Below are 21,162 nucleotides of genomic sequence, written 5' to 3' on the forward strand. Positions count from 1 at the left end.
ACTTGCTTTGATTTTAAAATCCTCTTAGTGCTTTCTCTCTATGGTTGCTTTTCAGTCTGTGTGATCAGTTTATTTGCCAAACTTCATTTCTTCTGCTCCTTCAAACTGAGTATTTAAAAGTACCAAGCCAGTGTCAAAAGATAGCTGTTACAGGAGCATCATGCAGTCTGTCATCCTAAGCAGTCGTTTATCTAAAGACCTATATCTTCCACACAGCATCTCATTTTCTCTGTAGATTATCATTCACACTTTAATTGTCAAAATAGTACATGTAGTGGGGGGGATGGTATTGCAGTTATTCTAGTGGGGAGGAAAAACTCTGTATGGTCTGTGGAAGATGTTAAAGTATGTATACCCCATCACAAACAAAGAAGCTGTGATTGCAGGACTGCATAAGGCCCCAGGGATCTTCTGGACCCATGAATCTTGTGCTTCCATCTTCCCAGTCAATAGGAATCTCCTGGCATTGGTGGATAATAAGCAGCTTGCTTTTAATCCTTAAGATCCCACAGAAAGTAAGCTAATGGCTGCATGCTGCCTCATTTAGTGACTCCTGAGCCTTTTTAAACAGGCCTAAAGAGAGATTGAAATGGCAAGGTCTGGCTTTGAGCGGGTAGTCTTAAATGTGAGGCTATTATTTCGTTACTGAGTAGCACGACAGCAGTAGGTAAGAAATAATCCTGCCTTCTTCCATCATTGCTGTAGTGTAAAGATGCTGAGGCAGCAGTCTCCTGAATATTGTCTTGTGTTGACTGCCAGGGGTGTGTTAATTTACATCTTCCCATTTGTGTATCATCTGGCATACTCTGAAACTGCAGAGATTACTCAGAAGTGCTAGGACTGCAGAAAGCAGCGTACTTAGCTACAAGTCGTCTTTTGAGCAGGGAGAGTGGCAGAGTGATAATGTGTAACCATGTGCTGGAATTAGTGACAGATTTATTTGCATATACCCATGTGTGCATGTATAAGCACAGCTATCAGAGGAATATTGCCGAACTCAGACCTTCCGTGCAAAAACTCTAAAGGTTTTAAGAAGCTTAAATCCTTCTAAATGAAAATTATACAAGGAAAGGGTAGATTTGTCTTGTAGATGGAGATTCAGAATAAAGACTGCTCCGTCTGTGCCTGGTCTTTAACATAGTGCTTTACATGCCTGAATCTTCCTTCTACTGGCTTTATTCCTTTCAAGTTCTTACGCGGTGCCCTAGCCACCTTCTTTTATGACCTTCCTCCTTAAAGCGCTTGTGCATATAAAAGGATAAGTGGAATGATTCTTGTGACTAATAGGCTGGTTAGCCTGACGTTGAATACCAGGTATGGTCCTGATAAAGCTGCCACAGATGTGGCCAAAGGATGGAAACATAATTAATGCTTATCAGTGCAGTTGCATTGAATTGATGATAATTTTTTTTCTGGAAAAGGGAGGTAGGTAATAACATGAAAGAGAGAACAATGACATTGTTTTAGTCTCTTTGTGACAGCATGAAATAGTGCTATATCTTTTTGTAGCCCAGACTGTACTGTCAATCTAAAGCGATGATACAGGGGCTGTTGTCTGGCAGGATGTTTCCTGTGGGACAGCATGTGTTCTTACGTGTGATATTTTCATCGATAGCGTGCTGGAGTGAGCTTGCTTTATCTAGCAGTTAAGTGAAAAATTTCAATAGGAAACAATGCATGCAGAGCATACATGTGAGGTAATGGAGACTGAATGGACTTGAGAGTAATAATATGTAATTGGAGAATGAGAATTCCAGTGCAAAGCTGTAAGTAGTGGAGTGGTCAGTGCAAGGAAAAATTTAGTTTCATGGCTGGAGAGCGATTACAATCTAAGTGTGATCAGACTGCGAAAGGTTCAGGAAAATCCATGGTTTTGGTTCTTTGGCACGCATCAGGTATCTCTGTTGAATTGCTAGAGCCTTGGTCTGTAGGTTCCTTGATCAGAGACTTTATCTTTGTGTGTACAAAGCCATGGTCATGGTACAAAAATGTGTTTCCTGGTATGCCAGTTTTAAGAAGCAGAATATTTGTTGCCTGTGTAAAAATGTATAGAAAACCCCCCAAAACTTTGCATGAAAGAGCATAACAGCCTGCATTTCTGAGTGAGGTTAAATAAGAAAATCTTCAGTCTGCTACTGAATTCCTTGTTAGTTTCTTGCTAATTCTGTGTGTCCTCCTTTCCCCTGCAGGAAGAAAACCTGGGAAACTTGATCCATGAAACAGAGTCTTTCTTTAAAACGAGAGACAAGGAATACCAAGAAACAATAGGGCAAATAGAGGTAAGGAAGTGGTTCATGGCAATATGAATTGTTTCTACTGGATGAAAACGTGCAGAGTGTTCTGGTCCGGTATACCGACAGAGGAAAGGTGGAATGTCTATATGTCTAAGAATGTAAAGGCGTTTTACTTTGACATACCCTTGGGATATTTTCTAAATACCATTCTCTATACAGCATTATTATTGAGTAAGCATAAATCTGTAGCTGGTGGAGAGAGAACCTTCAGAACAAGGAGAATAAAAATGCACTATTATTATTTTTCCCCTATTTGTCTTGCATATCCACTGTCACACTGGGAAATGCTTTACAAGACATGGCCTCAGAGGTTGCCAGACACAACAGCTGTAGCTTCTCAAAATCTTTGCCCTGCCTAGAATATGCTTTCATTAATTACTGCATGTTGACAAACAAGATGCCAAGCAGCAGAAAAAAACTCCAGGGTTGTTTAAAAACAGTGTTGAGCTCTGATTAAAATACACTTTGTAAGCTGATGAATATGTTGGCAGTGTACAACGCTGAGGTTAAACATATATCATGTGGGTGTTTTGGCTTGGCTCAGGGCAGCTTTACCATCCCTACCAGTATGTAAAATTGAGTGAAGCTGGGAGAAGCTGCTAGCAACTCACCTTGGGCTGATTATTTTCACTTATTTCTTACAGCTGGAATTGGCCACAGCCAAGAGTGACATGAATCGCCACCTTCATGAATATATGGAAATGTGTAGTATGAAAAGGGGCCTGGATGTACAAATGGAAACTTGTCGTAGGCTTATCAAAGGCTCAGCTGACAGGTAATAAGATATTACCATTCTGCCTGGGGTGCTTCAGGAATTTATTTTGCTCTTGTTTCCTGCCAAGTTGTTTTAAAGGCAATAGTATCATTTTGTCCTAAAGCTTTGTCCTTCAGATAATCTTGTTTTGTTCAGGGTCAGCTACGGGTCTTAAAAGGAACCCTGTAGCAGTGTATGGGTTCTTACACACAGTAAGGCTTTTAAGGAGTCAACACCTATTGGTAAAATCAGGGATCTCTACCTTGGACGGACATTTAGTCTTAACGTCATAGATCTAGGACTCTTAAACCAAAGCCCAAATTAAATCTTGACTGTGGACTTATATGAAGAACTTGGTTTTTAATCTTTTCATGTGTTAAGAACCCTGTACTATGAGGGTTTTTCCTTATCTCTTGCTTGCCCCCAGTACACATCCTGGCTTAAAAGAACAAGGTGATAAACTTTCTTTGTGTTTTCAAGACTGTATGTATTATGGATGATGAGAGTCTCTGTAGGATATTCACTGGACTTAGTTTCCATTTCCCCATCTGTAAACCTAGGGCAGCCTTTATGTCTGTGTAGGAGATGACAGGGGTGGGGTGGCAGCATACGGAATGCTTAAGTCTACTACTGATGCTTACTTTAAACTCAAAGTTTAATGTTAATAAAGGATATTGTAACTTGTTTTGGGAAGTGAAAGTGACAATTTTCTTTAAAGGTTCCTTTTTTTTTCCTTCTGTCAATGATATTTAATTTTTTTTCTAAACCTTTCTCTGAATTTTTCTACAGAAATTCTCCATCTCCCAGCTCTGTAGCCAGCAGTGACTCAGGAAACACAGATGAAATTCAGGACGAGTTGGACAGAGAGACGGATGTGGAGCCCATGGTCAGCTGATACGTAGTTGGTGCATTCCAGTGAAAGGGAAGATAAAAGAAAAGATTAAAAAACGATACACTGATGGGGGGAAAAAAAAAAGACTTGTAAGCCCTTGCACAGGGTTTCTAAGGACTCATTCCTACACGCATCCCCACCCCACCCAAGGATTGGTGCTGTAAATTTCTATTGTTATACAAATCATAAATGCAGAGTCCTGTAAGAAAACATGGTGTTTTAATTGTGCCTTTGCCCCAAGCTGAGCCACTTTGAGCTCCAGTGGAATATTAATAGCAGGTGTTTTTATAAAAAATATTATTTAAAAAAATCTGGTAGCAGCAGAGAATGGTGCTGCAAAGGCTCTGGGTATTTCAGTATGGTGATGGTTTTATTGAACTGCTGCACTGATTGGCAAAAGGAACGCTGGCAAATGAGAAGCAAACCCAAGACAATTATGGTACAATTACCAATGTCTGGCACAAAACAGAATGCCTCCAAATTGAACTGTAAACCTTTAAAAATAATAGCGGGTTTAGAGACAGCTTTTAGGATTAAGCAGTTATACAATATTAAAAGGAATTTCTTCATTCCATCTTTCTGGGTGAAGGAGCCTTTGAGATTTGTACAAGCTTTCTGCTAGACTCCAGAATCTGAAGAAGCAGGTCTCAGCTCGGTGGCAAAGCAGGTGGACAAAGGAGGGTTCAGTGGGGTGGGACTATCACTGATAAACTACTATGCAAAAAAAAAAAAAAAAAAAAAAGCTCGCCTTATTTATGGAATGTTTGGTCCCTGCTGGGCTACAGTTATCTCTTGGGGAAAGGAAAGCTAAAAACACATTTGCACATGTTAGTTATCTGTAGAGCTTCTCTTGAGGAGGAATGTTGTATTACAATGCCTTTGTTTCCAGTGATTGGATTAAGAGGGGAATCAGCCCTTCAGTTCCCATGTTGGTTTGTGTTTTCTTTTTTCAGGATTTTTTTAAAAAAAAAAAAAAAAACATAGTGTTTGCAGATTTTACTTTGCTGACAGGGAGATAACTCCATTTTATGCTGCTTTCATGATGTTTAGAGTGGGATAGTTGAAGCATCAGGATAAACTGACATGCGGTGGTATAGATGTAGGCTTGAGACATGACATTGGGAGAGTTCCAGACCACTGTTCTTCGGAAAAGCTGAACATTGGAAAATACTGTAATCCTTTTTTTAGGGTCTAGTAAAATGAATCCCAAACTACTGCTGCCCTAGAATTAGGGAAGAACAGCCATGTGCTTTCTCTGTGAGAAAGTGAGAAGACCTAGGCTTTGTCAATCTTTCTGTATTTTTACACTGAGAAAGCAGCATCAAAAGTCAGATCACTTGGTGGTGTTTGAGGAAACTCTGGCGTCATCAAGCTGTTCATGGTTATTAATGGGAATTGTAGCACCTCAGCCAGGTAAAAACAGGGTATAAACCTCAGCCAATAATTTTTTGTTTGTTTTTTAGACCAAGATTGAAAGTGTAGTTAATACTGCCTAAAGGTAACTGTGTAGTTAACTAGCAGTTGCAAGACTTGGAGTAAACACCAAATGTATTCTTTTTCCTGCCAGGAAGCATAGAAACTGCTATGTAGGAGCAGTGCTAGGACTGGACAGGGAAATACCCCATTTAAGCACCCTCTCAGTGTTATGTAAAGGTAAGCTGGCCAATTTTTTTAGCTTCCTGAGTATTGTTTCCAAGCCTCCCTTATGTATTGATCTGAAATCAGCAGGGTTGCATTGTAAGCATTGTATGCATTGTAAGCATACAGCCAGTATAGATCAGCGGTGCTCTCTTCCAAAAAGAGCCCAAGTGTCTTGGCAAATGGCGCGTTCCTGGGCAGAAATGCGTCTCTGTCTTGCGCAGCCATGCAGAGGGGCAGGACCTCGGAGGGTTTCTGCTCACACTGTAACTGTGGGTACAGTAATGTCTTCTCCATTTGAGTTTCCTGTGTTGCTGCCTGGAGTTTCATCGCTGTTCAGATCCATCTCCTCCTTGCACACGATGGTGCTTTTAGGCCACGTGAATCAAATGGGCTCCCTGTGTTTTTCAGTGTGGGGAGGAGTACTGGGATGATCCATCTGGATCCACAATGTGGAGGCCACGATCCACAATTGATGGCTTCTGTCCAAGAAAATAGATCCAAGGATATTCTTGGGGTTTCTTTACTGATTGCAATACTCAGTGCAGTTATTCATAGAGTAGCTAACAACTTCTTGGTTCCTGTGGTGTGGGTTAGGGGCTTTTTCAAAGCCTGTTTCATCACGTAAATGTAGATAACTTTTCTCTGGAAAAGAAACCTTATTCCAAAGTGCTCATTCCTGTTATTTCTTAGGTGGCCAAAGTGGTAAATGTCATGTTCACTAGGGCTGCAAGTTGGGGTGGGTGGGTGGGGGCAAGAGATGTGACATTTTTTTGAGGGGGCTGGGATTGCATGTTTTCAATAAAGTACTCTTAAGGTTTTCAAGCCTGTATGAACTTCAGCTGCTAATACATAGTTTCTCACGAGGCTGAGAAACCATCTGCCAAAGCTGAATGTCTGTAATGCTTTAGTGACTTTGGTGGAGGCATTGTTAAGCAATCTACTTGCACAGTGAATCAGCCTTGTCGGAGGCTGTTGTTCGGCTCTCCTCAATTATGAAATGCTTTTTGGTACTGGAGAAACTGAGCAATTTTAATGGCCGTCCGGCTTAGCTGCTGGTTTTTTTTTTTTGTGTTTGGGTTTTTTTTCTTTAAAACTCAGTGTCCTAGTAGGAAAAAGGCTGAGTGTTTTTGAAACTAGTAGCTGGTATGCTGAGGGTAGGAAAGAATATCCTTAGTTTGACACTGAGCGCCAAGGGAAGAAGCAGAAATTCAGCTGTCGAAACAAGCTAGCTGTAACCTACAGTCTATCTTGTAGCCATAATTATGAGGAGCATCTGTAATAGGGTTGCATTTGTTGGTAAGTGTAAGGGATGTGGGTGTATAGTAGAGGGTATAGAAATAATGTGTACGATGGTGATGTGTATGACGGTAAATTACCACTGTTGCTGGTGTCTGTTTCTTATAATCATACGTAATCCATTCTTAAGGAAGAAAAGGTGTTTTCATACTTGGGATTGGGGTTTTATTTTCATTTAGGCTGTATAGGACTTGGTGGATCAACCTTTTGGGAGTTATGAGGGTTGGTCCTTGATAGTTTCCCTAAGGAGGTCTTTGGTTTAGTTTCAAGCGATGCTGCTGATTTAGCTGACAGTGGTCCTGTTCTGTTTGCGTATAACCACTCTGTAGAAGCCAGATCAAAAGCTTGCCAGAAAAAAATTGTGAAAATGCTGGAAATGATTTTGATGACCTCTTTCTTTTTCCTTTGTAAAGCTGTAAATACTTTATTTTTGTTTTCTATTCTTAATGTGGTGTCATATTGACACTTTTTTAGACTTACAATCAGAAAATCCTCCTCATTGTTTCTCATTTTTTAAAAGGGGATTTCAAGGAAGCAAATTTTTTTGCTTGTTAGCGGTGTAATAATATATCAAATTCCTAAAATGGGTTTGTACAAAAAGTGTTTTCAGTAAACAAATGGCAGTTGCTTTTGTGGATGCATGTTGTTCAAAAATGTCCAAAGAATAATGTGGTACAAACATTTTTTCAAAGACTTAGTAATTATCATATTAGTTCACACAATGAAAAAACAAAATTCTTTAAAAAAAAAAAAAGTGTCGGGGGGGAATGTAATGAAACTCATCTAAGCTAAATGTGTAATCTATTTATAAGAAACACAGTATATATTCTATTTTTATTAGAGGTTTTTAAAGTGCAAACAGAATTCTGTTGGCAAATGCAATTATTCCCTTGTAAAATATCTTCTGCTCTGATGGGACTCCAAATTCTCAAACGGTTTCAAGCGACAACACAGAAACAACCTCACAGGTATGGCTGTGAAGCACTTGCCCATCGCTTCCTCGGAGCAAGAGGGGGAGGGAAAGAAAAACAGGTTAACAGCTTTTCTGCAACTGCAGAATTATTGCTGTTTCCCCTGGTGTTTTTTTTTCTTCCTCCGATTGCGAGGCATTCTGCTGGAGACGGTAAGAACCTCCGTTTGCTCCCCTTAATACTGGGGGTGATTGCAGCACAGTAGTTTTAAAATCTGCCCCAGAGTGGGGTTTGTGTTCTACCTGGTTGGAAGATAAATTGTGTTTGTCTACACAGGTATAAATTGGAATTAACTTGATGAAACAAAATAATCAGAATCATGCCTGAATATAGATCTAAAGCTGCTTCTAATTATGAGGTTGTGGTTTTTTTGCTTAACCATTCCTGCCAGCAAAAATACAAGTTGGGTCATCAGTCCGAGGTTGGCTGAGGAAAAGCCACGGTGATCAGTGGGTGCTCATAGCCTTGCCACAGCGCTGCAGTCTCTCTAAAGCAGCTATTTCCTTATGTTACCCTTGGCTCTGGAAAAAAATGGAAGAATGTTTGTGTTGGAGCGCGTGAGGAAGAGAACTGCAATACTGGGAAGTCTCTCGATTGTGTTTCGCATTTGAGAGTGCTTCATTTTAGAGCTGAATGTTTAAAGCGCGATTTATCACAGCAAAATTAAGAAATGATAGTGCTTCCATGGTGTAATAATACCCTGATGAGGATTTTCCACATTTTGCTTCAGGACTTTGGGTTTTTTATTCTTTTGCACTGCTCCAGGACTTGGTTGCAGGGGAACACGCAGGCTTTAAAAATCTTTGCCTTCAGTGTTAAGTCACCCAAATGCTTGATTTTAAGCTTTTAGTAGAATGTAACTTCTGTCAGTTTTGAGTTTTAAATGCGAAAAGAAATTACCAATCCTGGCAACACATACTATCCTGGTGTTAATAATGCTGGGTTTAGAGGTGAACTAGAAACACTACCTGCCAAATTCTTAATTCAGTCCCTTGCCAACCCATTTCTGGAGAGGGGAGCACGGAAGGCTTGAACACGAGTCTTTGGCAGAGTAGTGAAGAAACACTTGATTATTTCTTTTTGTCTGTTTTTGTGTGTAGTTCAGTGTCTTAAGACCCTTCCGCATTTGCGGGAGCCTTTCAAAGCTTCTCTTTTGAAGAAGCAACAAATTGTGTTTAAGAAGTGGGTATTCAATGCTTCTAGAAATCACGATTCCCTCCTAATTTGAGGCACTCCAACAGTGAAGCACTTTTGTAAGCAAAGGTGGTGCTCGTAGGTCTGGCTGGCTCCGTCTTTGGAGGAAATAATGATGTTAATGCTTAAAAACCCTGGGGTGGCTTCAAACCTGTGTCATTTCCATGGCAGAACGCCCCAGTACCACTGTGCCACCAACCCAACGCCTGTGGTTTGTGGGCTGCCCAAACTGACGGTCCCTGTGCAGATTTCATCTGAAATCCTAAAATTTCTTTTTTCTTATTAGAGAGGGTCGAGGATGATTAAAAGCTTGGTCACTAGATGCACTTCTTGTGTAACGTGGTTTCACCAAGAGACACACGATTCAGTCCTTAAAACACCTTACCTGCGGCTAAAGTGTATGTAGCTAAGTTCTGCCAAAAATGATTATTTATTATTTAACGTGTTTAAGTGGAGGGTATTGATGACTCTTTCCCCATGCTGTGTCACTTCTTGTCAGTTCCTCTTAGGTCATATAAGAATTTCTTTTATACACATTAAAACAGACTACTGATCAGTGTGGAAATGAACCTGTTTACTGTACTGTTGTAAATATTGTGCTTTATATTCTGTATATTAGCTTCTTTTAAAGAAAAAGACTGAACTGATGATGCTATTTGATCTCTGGTGAGGAAAGGACAAAGGATGAACCAGCTCCCAAGCTTGCTCTGGCGTCGAGATGTAAATCGATTTCCTCTGTGGCTGGAAGTCTGTCCTGGGAATTTGCAAGCAGGCCAAATGGTACGCGCACTTACTGGTGGTGGATTTCGGACCATCAAAGGCTTCAGAAATCTTAATCCACTTTAGCAGGGGCACCGAGAAACGCCCGCAGCGAGAGCCAGAAGCATTCGCACTCCTCTGAGTTCCACCGGATTATCTCCATTTTCCTTTTTTAGTGCCAAAACCGACCTCACCGACCCCTTCCAGGTCTGCTCTCCGGCTCCCCGTACACTGCTCTGGTCTCCCGTCCTGCGTCCGTCTGTCTGTCCGTCCTCAGCCGTGCAGCCCCTCCGGAGCGGGGTTCATCCTTCGGCGTTCGACCCATCGGTCGCGTATCCCACGGGCTTCCCTGCGCCAGGGGGGAGCGCGGGGGCTTGTCGATGAAAACGGGTTACAGTCGTTCTCTGGTTACAAGGAAAAAAACAAAAACGAACCTATAAAATAAATACCAAACTCCTGGTTAATGTCTCTGTGTGTTAATTCTGGGGTTGGAAAATACCTTTTAGGGAAAAAGCTGCTTTTTTGGATGGGAGGCAGGGGGACACAAACACACCTGGTGATACTCCAAAGCTCCCCTAAAAATTAGGATCTTTCAGCTGCCCCTGTTGAAGTGCTGCTCCCCTTTCTCCAAATAGAAATACCCCGTGCTCCCACCCAGGCCCCATTCTGGGTTAAAATCCCCCCTTTTTTAAATTAAATTTCAGCCGCTCCAGCTCCCTGTTCGCTCTCTCCCCACACAGGTCCATTCCCGCTCCCGGAGGCGCTGCACAGGGACAGCCGCTTCCTTCGGCTTGGTTTGGCTGCTTCGAGTTTTTTTGTTGGTTTGGTTTTTTGTTTTAATTTCTTTTTAAATTTCTTTTAATTATTTTTAGCTCGTGCCAGCGCTCCGCCCCCCCCCACGTGCCGCGGCGCGCGGCCGCCCTGTCGGCCGGGCTCAACCACCGCGGCGGGGGGGGGGGGGTGGAAGAGGGCGACGACAGCTCCTTCCCGCCCCACAGGGGGTGGGGAGGGACACGCCCCACGCACAGAGAGCGCGCGGGTGTGGGGCCGCTCTGCGAGCACCCCCCTTCCCTCCCCCACCCCCCCTTTTTTTTTTAATATTTAATTTCATGGTTTTGTCTTAGCCGCCTCCCCCCCCCCCCTTTCCCCAGGTGGTGGTTTGGGCGCGGCCGTGGGCCGGAGAACGCGGCGGGGCCGGGATGTGGCGGGCGCTGCGTGGGCTGCGGGGCGGCGGGTGAGTGCCGGGGGGTCCCGTCCCCTTCCCTTCCCACCCCCCGCTCCCCCTTCCCTGGGAGGGGGTGGAGGAGCAGCCAACCCCCCCCCACCCCCGCAAACCCCCTCCTTGCAGCACTTCCACGCGTGGCGGGGCGTTGCGGGTGGAAGACCCGCCGGCTCCCCTTAGCCGTGCGTTGCCTTTAGTCCCTTTTGCTGGCCCAGCCTTCCCTTGCTTCTTGCTGACCACCTTCCCCGCTGCCGAGCCCCCGCGCTCCCTCCCAGTCTTTGCACTTTTTTCCTCCTTTTTGCCCCCTTTTTTGCTGAGAGGGGCAATTTAATATCAAAGCCGGGTTGGGAAACTCCTGGCCCCGAGCTGCCAAGGTCCAGTTGCTCGCTGGAGCGGGCAGAGCGTGCCAACCCGGCTTTTGCCCCCGCGCCCTGGACTTTGCCAGGAGCTGGCAGCGCGTTGGGGCGTTGGAGCAAACGGGATCGATTCGGAGCTTGCGCTGCGCGTCGTCCCTTAGGAATTCCTTTGCCAGCACCTTTTGCATAGCAAGGAGAAGGGATAGTTGGCTGGGGGCTACGATGTCCAGGCTCAGTTCCCAGCTCCGGCATCGTTATCCGACGGGATGGAGCGCGGGCATGATAATGCGGTGTGGTGCCTGGGCGCGCGCGGCCGGTTTGGCCAGGGAACGCGTTGAGCAGTAAAACACGTGTTACTGGGAGGCGAGGGTGTGGAGGGAAGGAGGAAACCGGGGGGATTTCAGCGTCTGTCTTGCTCCTCTCCTAGGCGGAGATGGCAGCACCGCTCGGCCATCGAGGTGACCAATGAGCCGATCCTCGAGTTTAAACCAGGGAGCCCCGAGCGAGCAGCGCTTCAGAAGGTACCGCCGCAGGGGATCAGCCTTTTTTTGGGGGGTCTTTAAGGTCCTGGTTTCTGCTTCTGGTGCTGCACAGCAGCCCCAGGCTCTTTCCCTGGGTGGGGGGAAGCCCTGTCCTGCCCAGCGCCCGCTCCTTCCCTTTGGGGACAGTTGGGAGTTGTAACTCCTGTCCCCATCCCTCCAGCCCGCGGGCACCCCATACCCAGGGGACGGAAGGAAGCCCGTCCCCATGTTTCCCTTTGCTCCTGGGGCTGGGGGCGAGGATGGATGGAGCGGGGGGGGCAGCTGGTGGAGGTCTGCGTGCGCAAGTCCCACTGCGGTGCTCTCCTCCTCTCGCTTAGGCACTTGCTGACCTGAAGGGCAAGACAGAATCCATCCCGTGTGTGATCGGGGGAGAAGAGGTGTGGACGTCGACGGTGCGGTACCAGCTGTCGGTGGGTTTGGGGAAAATTGTTATTTAACAAGTGAGAACAGAGCAGGGGGATGTGCCTGGCAGGAGGGAGAGCTGTTGGACTGATAACTACGGAGGCTTTTCTTCTCTTTTCAGCCATTTAATCATGCGCACAAGGTGGCCAAGTACTGCTATGCCAACAAGGTGAGTGCGCCTCATTGCCCTCCCTCTTCCTTTCATTTTTTTTGAGGGGGGGGAGCGACAGCACTTTGTCTGGGTTTAGCAAGCCTTATCTCGCAGTGGGGTTACGAGGCTTGCAGTGTGATGCGCTTTGAGATTGCCAGTGAGAAGTCTGGATGAAACGCTAATTGCTGCTCACATTGTGAGCAAGGAAGCTCCATTGGCAGGTGCTGGCTTTCCAATTCCCAGGGATCCTGGAACAAATTGGTACCAGGAGCTGCAAATTTGGGGTTGTGATGGGAAGGTGGCTGCTGTGGTAGTGCCTGGGGGTGGATGGCCCCTCGCTTTCCCCTCCGACCTGCTGATGGAGAGATGGTGAGTTCCTCCTTGCTGCCTTTCCCCTTTTCTTCTGCAGGAGCTCATTAACAAAGCCATTAACGCTGCCTTGGCAGCGAGGAAGGAATGGGACCTGAAACCGGTCCAGGACCGAGCCCAGATCTTCCTGAAGGCGGCTGACATGCTAAGCGGCCCGAGGCGAGCAGAAGTGCTGGCCAAAACCATGATCGGGCAGGTAAGGGGGATACGGGATTGACCTGGTGGATAGCTGGGGTGAATGGGAGGGAATGTGGGGAGCCGGGGAAGCAGGGCAGGAGGAGCTGCCAAGGTATTTTTTGGCAGTGGGAATGTCCATAGTGTTAGAAGTGCCAGTGCTGCGAGGGGTTACAGACTGATCCTTGCCTCTTTGCTGAGAAGGAAGGGAGCTGTAGCTGGGAGTCAAGCGTCATGGGAACAGGATCAACTGGTGTGGTGGGCTGCGATTATCAGGGTTGCTCTTGCAAAACGCCCCAGCAGCCCTGGCTTTCCCAGGGGAGGCACTAAAGGGTGGTGGGGGAACATGGGTGGATGTGATGTCTGCCGGCACAGGGCACGGGCCGCATTTGCCTCTGCTTGGTGCGAAGGAGATGTTGCAGGATGGGGACTTGCGAGAAGCCGCATCTTTCGGAAGCGAGCACGTGGTCTGCGTGAGAGAGGCAACCCACAAACCGCATCCGGATGCGCTGTGCCGCACCGCTGCAGCTCACGGCTGCTGCATTCCTCCCCACGCCCTCCCCTTCGGTGCTTTTATTTGATGCGACCTCTCCCGGCAGGGTAAAACAGTCATCCAGGCGGAAATCGATGCTGCTGCAGAGCTGATAGACTTCTTCCGATTCAATGCCAAGTATGCCCTGGAGCTGGAGAACAGCCAGCCCATCAGCGTGGACGTCAGCACCAACAGCATGGTCTACCGGGGGCTGGAGGTGAGGAGAAGGGCTGGGGCTGTCCCCCTGCTTCTGGAGCTCCCTTTTTTGCCCTAAGCTGCGGTGTGACGCCATGGTGAGAGGAGTCACCGTGCTCCCACCGGTCCCTTTCCTCTCCCACCCGCAGGGTTTCGTGGCAGCCGTCTCTCCCTTCAACTTCACGGCAATCGGCGGCAACCTGGCAGGGGCTCCAGCGTTGATGGTGAGTGTTGTGGTGGGGTTTAAGGAGAGCCAGGGGTGGAGAGAACAGTCTGGAGAAAGGCTGGGAGCGAGGGGGACCCGGTCTCTCCGAGGCTGAATTTGGCCTCCGTGGTTGTCTGGTGCTGTTCAATAGGACACACCTGGGGTCCTGTGTATGTTGGTCCCCTTGAATTCAATCAGCTGTCTTGCAGTTAGACTCAGATGTCTTTAATTACAAGAAGGCATTCTAGTGGCTGGAGTTCAGACCTGGCCACTGATGGACAGGTGTGATGGGGGAAGTGTTGGAAAAGGAAAAAATGCCCAAACCTGCTCTTCTGGGGCTTTTATTCTGAAGCAAGGTGTCTTTTCACTTCTAGGCTGGGTTTTAGGTTGAGAGGAGGTCAGGGTACTGCAGAAGGAAGGGAGATGAGAAATATGGGGCGGGGGGGGGGGGGTGTTGGGTATTTTCTTGTGTGGTGCTTGCTCTGTGAACGGGGCTTCAGGGTGCTGTTGCCAGTGTAATCAGTGTAATCAGTTTGTAATCGCTCAGGTTCCTCTTGGGTGACTTTTGTTGGGTACAGCAGGTGTGTTAGGGCGAAGGTAGGAGAGAGCGGGTCGTGGCTCTGGCATTTAGCACTGAACTGGGAGACAGGAGATGGTCCAAAAAGTCAAAGTATTGGTAAACAGCATTTCTGTACGTGTCCTACCCCAATGTGCCCGTCAAGCGTGGGGAGCTCCTGCCTTTGCAGGGTGGGTATTGGGGAGAGACTATTAATCTGATGAATTTGAGCTAGGATTAATTAATTTATTGTTGCACTGGAAAAAAACCCACAAAATTGTCCTAAGCTCTTTACTAATTAGGCTCAGATTTCATCCTGACAGCAAAGATTGTCCCTCCAGCAGTAGTGTCCTTTGTTGGAAGTGGAAGAAGCTGCGATAAGGCAGAACACCAAGCTTTTAATTTGGGGACATCACATTTTAAAGTCATATTCAAGGTGAAGCATTTGAACCTCTCACTTTTGTACGGGAGAAGGAAGGAAGAGCATGAAGCTAACATGGAGCTGGGAAGTTTTTTGGGGGAGGGAGATGCGTTCCTCCCACCCTGGGATTCGAGGAAGGTCCTCAGCTTTGGGGCATTTGGTGGTAAGCTCATCCCAGAGCAGATGAACCTTGCTGGGATGGAGTAAGCCTGTGCTGGCAGGTCTGGGTGAACTGTTTTGGGCGTCCTGCAGTACATCTGCCTCTCCTTCTTCAAGTGTGACGATAAATTCCCACCGGGCTGCTGCAGGGTGATGAAATCCCCCTGCTCACCCCAGGCCTGGGGCAAAAAGGAGCAGGGCATCAGCGGGTGACTTGACAAGCTCAGGGGCAGGTGGTACCTGGAATTAAATTTAGGAGAAAATGGTGCTTAATAAGTGGGTATTAATTAGAGCCCCAGCGTTTTAGTCACCACAGTGTGCTTCCCAGGGGATTAAACATTGCTCTTGCCTAAATAGCTGGAGAGATCAATGCGGTTAATGCCATTGCAGCGTCAGGAGCGGAATTTCCTTGGGACCGGAGCAGTTGCCACACCGCACCGGTATCCAGGCTGCAGGGCATCCAGTCTCCAACCGTGGCCCGAGTTAGATTTCGCAGTTGCTCGGAGATTTTTTGCAGAGTGTGGTTCAGTTTTCTCACTGTTCGGAGTGGAAGGATTATGGGGGGGGGGGGGGAGGAGGAGCTTTGCCTGCACCACGAGTCCCTGCAAAGCAAGTGCCTGGTTGAGACCGAGTCCAAAAATCCCCCTCCTGCTGCCCCGGGGCTGTGACCCTGTTGCACGGTCACGTGCGGTGGGAGCCAAGCAGTGTGACGGTGACGCAGGGGAGGTCACGGAGCCGAAGGGAGGACGGTGGCGTGGAGCCAAAGGGGTGGGGTGCCGCCACCGGCGTTTTAGTGCTGTGTTTTCCAGCCGATTGTGTTGTTTGCTTGTGCACGATTAATCCGGGCGTGAGGTTTTATTTCACTGCTTTGGCTGGCCGGCGAGTGACAGCGCTTGCAGTGTTGTAAGCATATTTCTTAGCGGCACCGTCCCATCTCTCGAGACATAAAACAGGTCTGCGTTTTGCGGCTCCTCTTTAGGGAAGACAAAACTGTGCGTCCCCGGCAAGGGAGGGTGTGAAAGGCTGGCACAGTGGCCCGGTGGTGTGAAAGGGGAGGATTTTTGTGCCTTCAGCTGACCAGGGCTATCACAGGCCATTTTCAAAACCAATGCTTTGGGCACCCAGAGGTGCCATTGCTCCCGTCCCACCTGCTGTGGGCTGCAGGACAGACTTTTGCCAGAGCATTTAAGAATTGCTTACCTGCGTTGGGGCTGAAGCCTTTCCTCGCGTGCTGACTTTCTCCTCTCTCCCAGGGAAACGTGGTGCTGTGGAAGCCCAGCGACACTGCCCTGCTCTCCAGCTACGCTGTCTACAAGATCCTCCTCGAAGCCGGGCTCCCTCCGAACGTCGTGCAGTTTGTGCCGGCAGATGGGCCTGTGTTCGGAGACACCGTCACGAGCTCCGAGCACTTCTGCGGGCTCAATTTCACCGGCAGCGTGCCGTACGTTGGGGAGGGGAGCGGCAGCGGGGAGAGCGGTGAGGAGCCGCTGGCTGAGATGATGCTGGGTGCTCGTCTGCTGGTCCTTTGAACATGTAGGACAGCGTTGAGTAGGGCAGCAGGTAGACAATGGGCCCTCCTTACGCAACATATTTAAAGTATGGTTTTAAAACTGATTAAAAAAAGTGTCTAACCAGGTTTTCTAGCTACAGGGAGTGCGTTTAATAGCAGGGAGTTTCCGTTGCTAAACTCAAGGCACAGAGAATAGACAAACTTGCAAGTGACACTGCCCTGTCTCCCAGAGATGCTGTGATTTGGCTTGACAAACCGCACTGCGCTGGCAGAGCGATGCCAGCTCCACTTAGATTTGCAAACCTGCGCTCTGCCCATGCGTCGGAGTGTGTTAGCGACGCTGAGGGCCCCGGCAGCCCGTAACGGGCTATTAAACCTGGGGACTCTGCTCCACCGGTGAAGGACATGGTCTGATGAGCACCGTGCTTTAAAGGTGGGAAGCTCATAAATTAGTATTAGCGGCTGTGCCTCCTGGTGGGAGGTTATTAGCATTTTTATTGTTTTGCAGCCAAGGGGTTTGTCACAGTAAGGACCGAAAGGAAGGGGGGGAAAGGGGAAGAACAAACTTCTGCTGGATGCTCGCTCCTGTGGTCTTCCCTGTGACACTGCAACAGTTTCTTATTTTTAAAACTAGGGGGTTGTTGTGTAGTGCCATGGCTTTGAGACCAAGGGTCTCGTCGTCAGCTAGCATCTCCTCTTCCGCTTGCAGGGCATCCCTTCTTTTGGGGATGGATGCAGGGTTTTGCTGGGGTCCCCTTCAGCAGGGCACGTCACCCACATGTGCCTTTTCCAAGTGCCACCCCTGTGCAAAGGCAAGAGTGCACTAACCAGCTCCTCCATTCTCTTCCAGGACTTTCAAGCGGCTCTGGAAGCAGGTTTCCGAAAACCTGGATCGCTACCGCAATTTCCCACGCCTGGCTGGAGGTAACTGCCACTTCTTACACCTTTTTTTTGGGGGGGGTGGGGAGGCCATGCGGGGGTTGGGGGTTCGGTTTCTTCCCCCGCTCAGGGAGAAACTGAAGTGATGGTCAGGATGCCTCTCCTTGTGAGCAGAGAGCAAATGACACGGTAAATTGCGTCCTGTCCACCCTCTCTGGTGGAAGGGTAAAGCTTGTTCGTTTGGGTGCTCTGGGTGTTTAGAGGAGCTTACAGCACCGGCTCACACCGGCACGGGGTGGTGGGCTTTTATGGTAGGGAGCTGGCACTTGGGCGGGAGACGGTGGCTCTCTGGGGTTGCAGAACCTCCACGCTAAGTCTGGGAACTTGGGTCGGTCTCTCTTCCATCAGTGTTGTAAGCCTGTTCCAGCTCTGGTGTTGTGCTCCCTGGGATTGTGGCACTGTCCCTGTTCCCCGAGGAACCGTGGACCGGGCAGGGCGAGCGCTGGCCGAGCCCCCTGCAAGGGTTGTGGCCATGGCTCGTGCTTTTCAGAACCGGCGCAGCCCTGACAACTCCTCCCTTGCCCCTTTTCCTCCCTTCTCCGGCACCAGAGTGCGGCGGCAAGAACTTCCACCTTGTGCACAGCTCGGCCGATGTGGCCAGCGTGGTGAACGGGACCCTGCGCTCGGCCTTTGAGTACGGCGGCCAAAAATGCTCGGCTTGCTCCCGCCTCTACGCCCCGGACTCGCTGTGGCCCCAGATCAAAGAGAAACTGCTGGAGGAGCACGGGAAGATCAAAGTGGGAGACGTGAGCGGAGCTGCCGGGCTGCTGAAGGGCTTTGCGGCTCAGCGGGTGGTTGATGGGATTAGAGACTGCGGTAACTGGCTACTAATTCCTATTGAACCGAGCTTTTTATCCACTGGTTCTCCCCACCACCGCCCCTCCGTGCCCTCCCCCCCTTCATCTTTTTTTAGTGATTAGAAATTAACTTGTAGCCAGCGTCTGCAGGAAGGATTGTGTAAGTAAGTCGCTGAATACTGCAGACTAATTGAAAAGGGGTAGCTTGCGCCCTCAAACAGAGGTGTGTTTGGAGTGGGGAAATGTTATTTGGGGAATTTCAGCTCCTCCTAATTTCAGAGTTAGCTTTTTGGCATAGTATGTACTTACATTGCCTCCTTTCTGGCTTCCTGCAGCCTGCCCAGGACTTTGGGACGTTTTTCTCCGCAGTGATTGATGACAAGGTGAGCTCACCTCTCATGTTTCTACCAGTGCAGGAAGGTAACACCACCAGGCTTTCATTATGTGTTAGGTTAAATGGGTTTTATTGCTTACAGCAAAGTATGAACATCAGCGATTAGTCAGAGCTGATTATCAGCCCTCTTTTGCTCCCTCTTGGAGTAGTGCATGCCTTAGTCACTGTGCCTCTTGAAAAGTGCATTATTTTGCTGAGAAACTATCTATCATCTCAGACATAAGGTTCAGAGTGTCCGGGTCTCTTTTTCCAGCTCTCACCCCTCCTCCTGAGCTGGAAGAGCACTAAGAGCAGCGTAGCCCTGAAAGGGATTGCCCAAACCTCCTTTTAGACCCCCAAACCCACACTCTTTTTTTATTATTTTTTTTCTCAGTCTTTTGCACGGATAAAGAAATGGATTGAGCACGCCAAGAAGTCGTCCAGCCTCACCATCCTGGCAGGAGGCGGCTGCGATGACAGCATTGGATACTTCATTGAGCCGTGCATCGTGGAGAGCAAAGACCCACAGGACCCCATCATGAAAGAGGTGAGAGCAGTTTGCAGGGAGGGGGCAGGAAAGGTGCAAAAGGGGCCGCAGGTCCCATCCGGAGGTGTCCGCTGGGCACACAGAGAGGAGTTGTACAGCAAGTTGGTGCGGGGATATTGTCCTTTGTCACTTTTTTGGCTAATCGGGTACCGAAGCGCCCACAGCTTATTTTTGGAGGCGGTCCCTGCTGAGTGCTTGATTATTTTGCTGTACAGGAAATTTTTGGCCCGGTCCTCACAGTGTACGTCTACCCAGAGAAGCGGTACAAGGAGGTCCTGGAGCTGATCGACACCACAACGCCCTATGGCCTCACGGGGGCAGTCTTCGCCCAGGAGAAGTAAGTGCCAAAATCCGTGCTGCCTTGCGGCATCCCGACACAGCAAAGATGCTTTTCCCCCTTCTGGGGTGAGCCATCGAGGTTGCTTCTCTCCAGAGCCCTGCGCTGCACGGTGAGGAGGAGAGAAAGCATTTCCTGCAAAGCTTACACTGCTTTTAGCCTCCTCCCGCTGAGGAGGGAAGGGGATGCCTCTAAAGTGGTTTTTCAGCCCAAAAATGCTTTTTCCGTGAGAAACTAGCCCAAAGGCAGTGGTTGGAGCATATGGGAGGAGGGCTAAGAGCAGTGTAACCTCACAGAGGGACCCTCCTTAAGTTATAATTACCTTCATTTTATAACCATAAAAACTTAAAAAGAGAAACAAACTAAAATAAAACAAAACTGGGATAATTTGAGTTCTAAGTATGCACGACCCATTTCAGTGTGTGTTAAATAACGTGCGGTCCTGGAAACGCGTGCAAAGAAATGCAGATGCTCTTTTTGTGCAGTTTTAATTGCTATAGAAAGGTAGAGGCCTCTGCATAAATTTTTGCTGTTGTTGTGGTCACAGCTGTTTCTGTCCCTCCTTAGGAGAATCATCGATGAAGCCAGGAACCTTCTGCGCAACGCAGCCGGCAATTTCTACATCAATGATAAGTCGACAGGCGCTGTTGTGGCTCAACAGCCCTTCGGAGGCTCCCGCATCTCAGGTGAGACAAAAAACTCCTGCCTGGAGACAACACTTACCTACATGGCCGTGCACTGAGCCACATCCCCCTCCCAGCAAGTCCCCTGTCCTCAATCTCGTGGTCACCGGCACTTTCTTTCCTTCTGAAACAGGCACCAACGACAAACCTGGCGGCCCCCACTACATCCTGCGCTGGACATCTCCCCAGGCCGTCAAAGAAACACACGTGCCCCTGACGGACTGGCGCTATGCCTATATGCAGTGATGCCTTCTCCCTGGCCCCGCACCGGTACTACTGATCCGCTCCTCAACGCAGAGTGGCTTCGCAGCTACAACCTTCAAATAAAGCACTTAAATCTACTGATCTCTAGCCCAACGAGCTTAGGTTTTTATTTTTAAAGAAAAAATTCTATTATTAAATTGTTAACTCAAAACAGAAAAAGTCTGTGTGGTTTTCTTTGTGGTTCTTTGTCATATAAGCATGCTTAATTAATTAAGGGGTGGCTGGACATGTGGAGGTGCAAAGCATACCTGGATCCTGGGTTCCCTTTTCCTTCCATTTTGTCCATCCAGCACAGTTCCTTCTCAACGCGGCTGAGCATGCTGGAATTAAAGCAGGAGATGAGCATTAAGAGGCTGGCCCTGTCCCAGTCACTTGTGTAAAGCTCCGTCCTTCTCTGTCCCCAAGGCCTCCTTTATCCCAGCAGAGCCTGAGCTGCACCAGCAGAAATCCCTGGAAGTCAAGGGCTGACTGTACCAGCCTTCCTGGGAGGTGGGAAGCCTGGCTCATTTTAAACCAGAGATCAATGTGGTGGGAGCCCTGATCTGTGTTTTCTCCCCATTCCTGAGCAAGAGCAAAGTCTCCAACACACCCAAATGTTTTTGATGTAGGAAGAGAGCTTGGCAGAAG

General features: G+C 48.1%; 2 protein-coding genes across 4 annotated transcripts in view; both read left to right on the plus strand.

Moving 5' to 3' along the window:
• Positions 1-10,265, plus strand: part of IFFO2 (intermediate filament family orphan 2) — a 43,836-nt gene extending 33,571 nt beyond the window's left edge. For both annotated transcript variants that reach the window (XM_052792101.1, XM_052792100.1), the window contains 3 exons: positions 2,190-2,279; positions 2,939-3,069; positions 3,838-10,265. In XM_052792101.1, coding sequence (XP_052648061.1) covers positions 2,190-2,279; positions 2,939-3,069; positions 3,838-3,943 — 327 coding nt within the window. In that variant the 3' untranslated portion in view covers positions 3,944-10,265. The remainder of the gene's footprint in view (positions 1-2,189; positions 2,280-2,938; positions 3,070-3,837) is intronic.
• A 651-nt stretch (positions 10,266-10,916) lies between these two features.
• ALDH4A1 (aldehyde dehydrogenase 4 family member A1) lies at positions 10,917-20,694 on the plus strand. Of its 2 annotated transcripts, none has more exons than XM_052792099.1 (15): positions 10,917-11,035; positions 11,807-11,900; positions 12,239-12,331; positions 12,445-12,492; positions 12,884-13,039; positions 13,617-13,766; positions 13,894-13,968; positions 16,339-16,526; positions 17,446-17,519; positions 18,084-18,280; positions 18,667-18,714; positions 19,099-19,251; positions 19,467-19,588; positions 20,156-20,274; positions 20,405-20,694. In XM_052792099.1, exons 1-15 carry the CDS (start codon positions 11,001-11,003, stop codon positions 20,515-20,517), a joined length of 1,665 nt encoding a protein of 554 aa, XP_052648059.1. In that variant the 5' UTR covers positions 10,917-11,000; the 3' UTR covers positions 20,518-20,694. The 2 variants fall into 2 exon arrangements, with proteins under 2 accessions (XP_052648059.1, XP_052648058.1); XM_052792098.1 differs by lacking the exon at positions 10,917-11,035 and adding an exon at positions 11,587-11,669.
• The last annotated feature ends 468 nt before the right edge of the window (positions 20,695-21,162 follow it).

The sequence above is a fragment of the Harpia harpyja genome, chromosome 7 (genome assembly GCF_026419915.1).
Source record: "Harpia harpyja isolate bHarHar1 chromosome 7, bHarHar1 primary haplotype, whole genome shotgun sequence".
In the NCBI taxonomy this organism is placed as follows: domain Eukaryota; kingdom Metazoa; phylum Chordata; class Aves; order Accipitriformes; family Accipitridae; genus Harpia; species Harpia harpyja.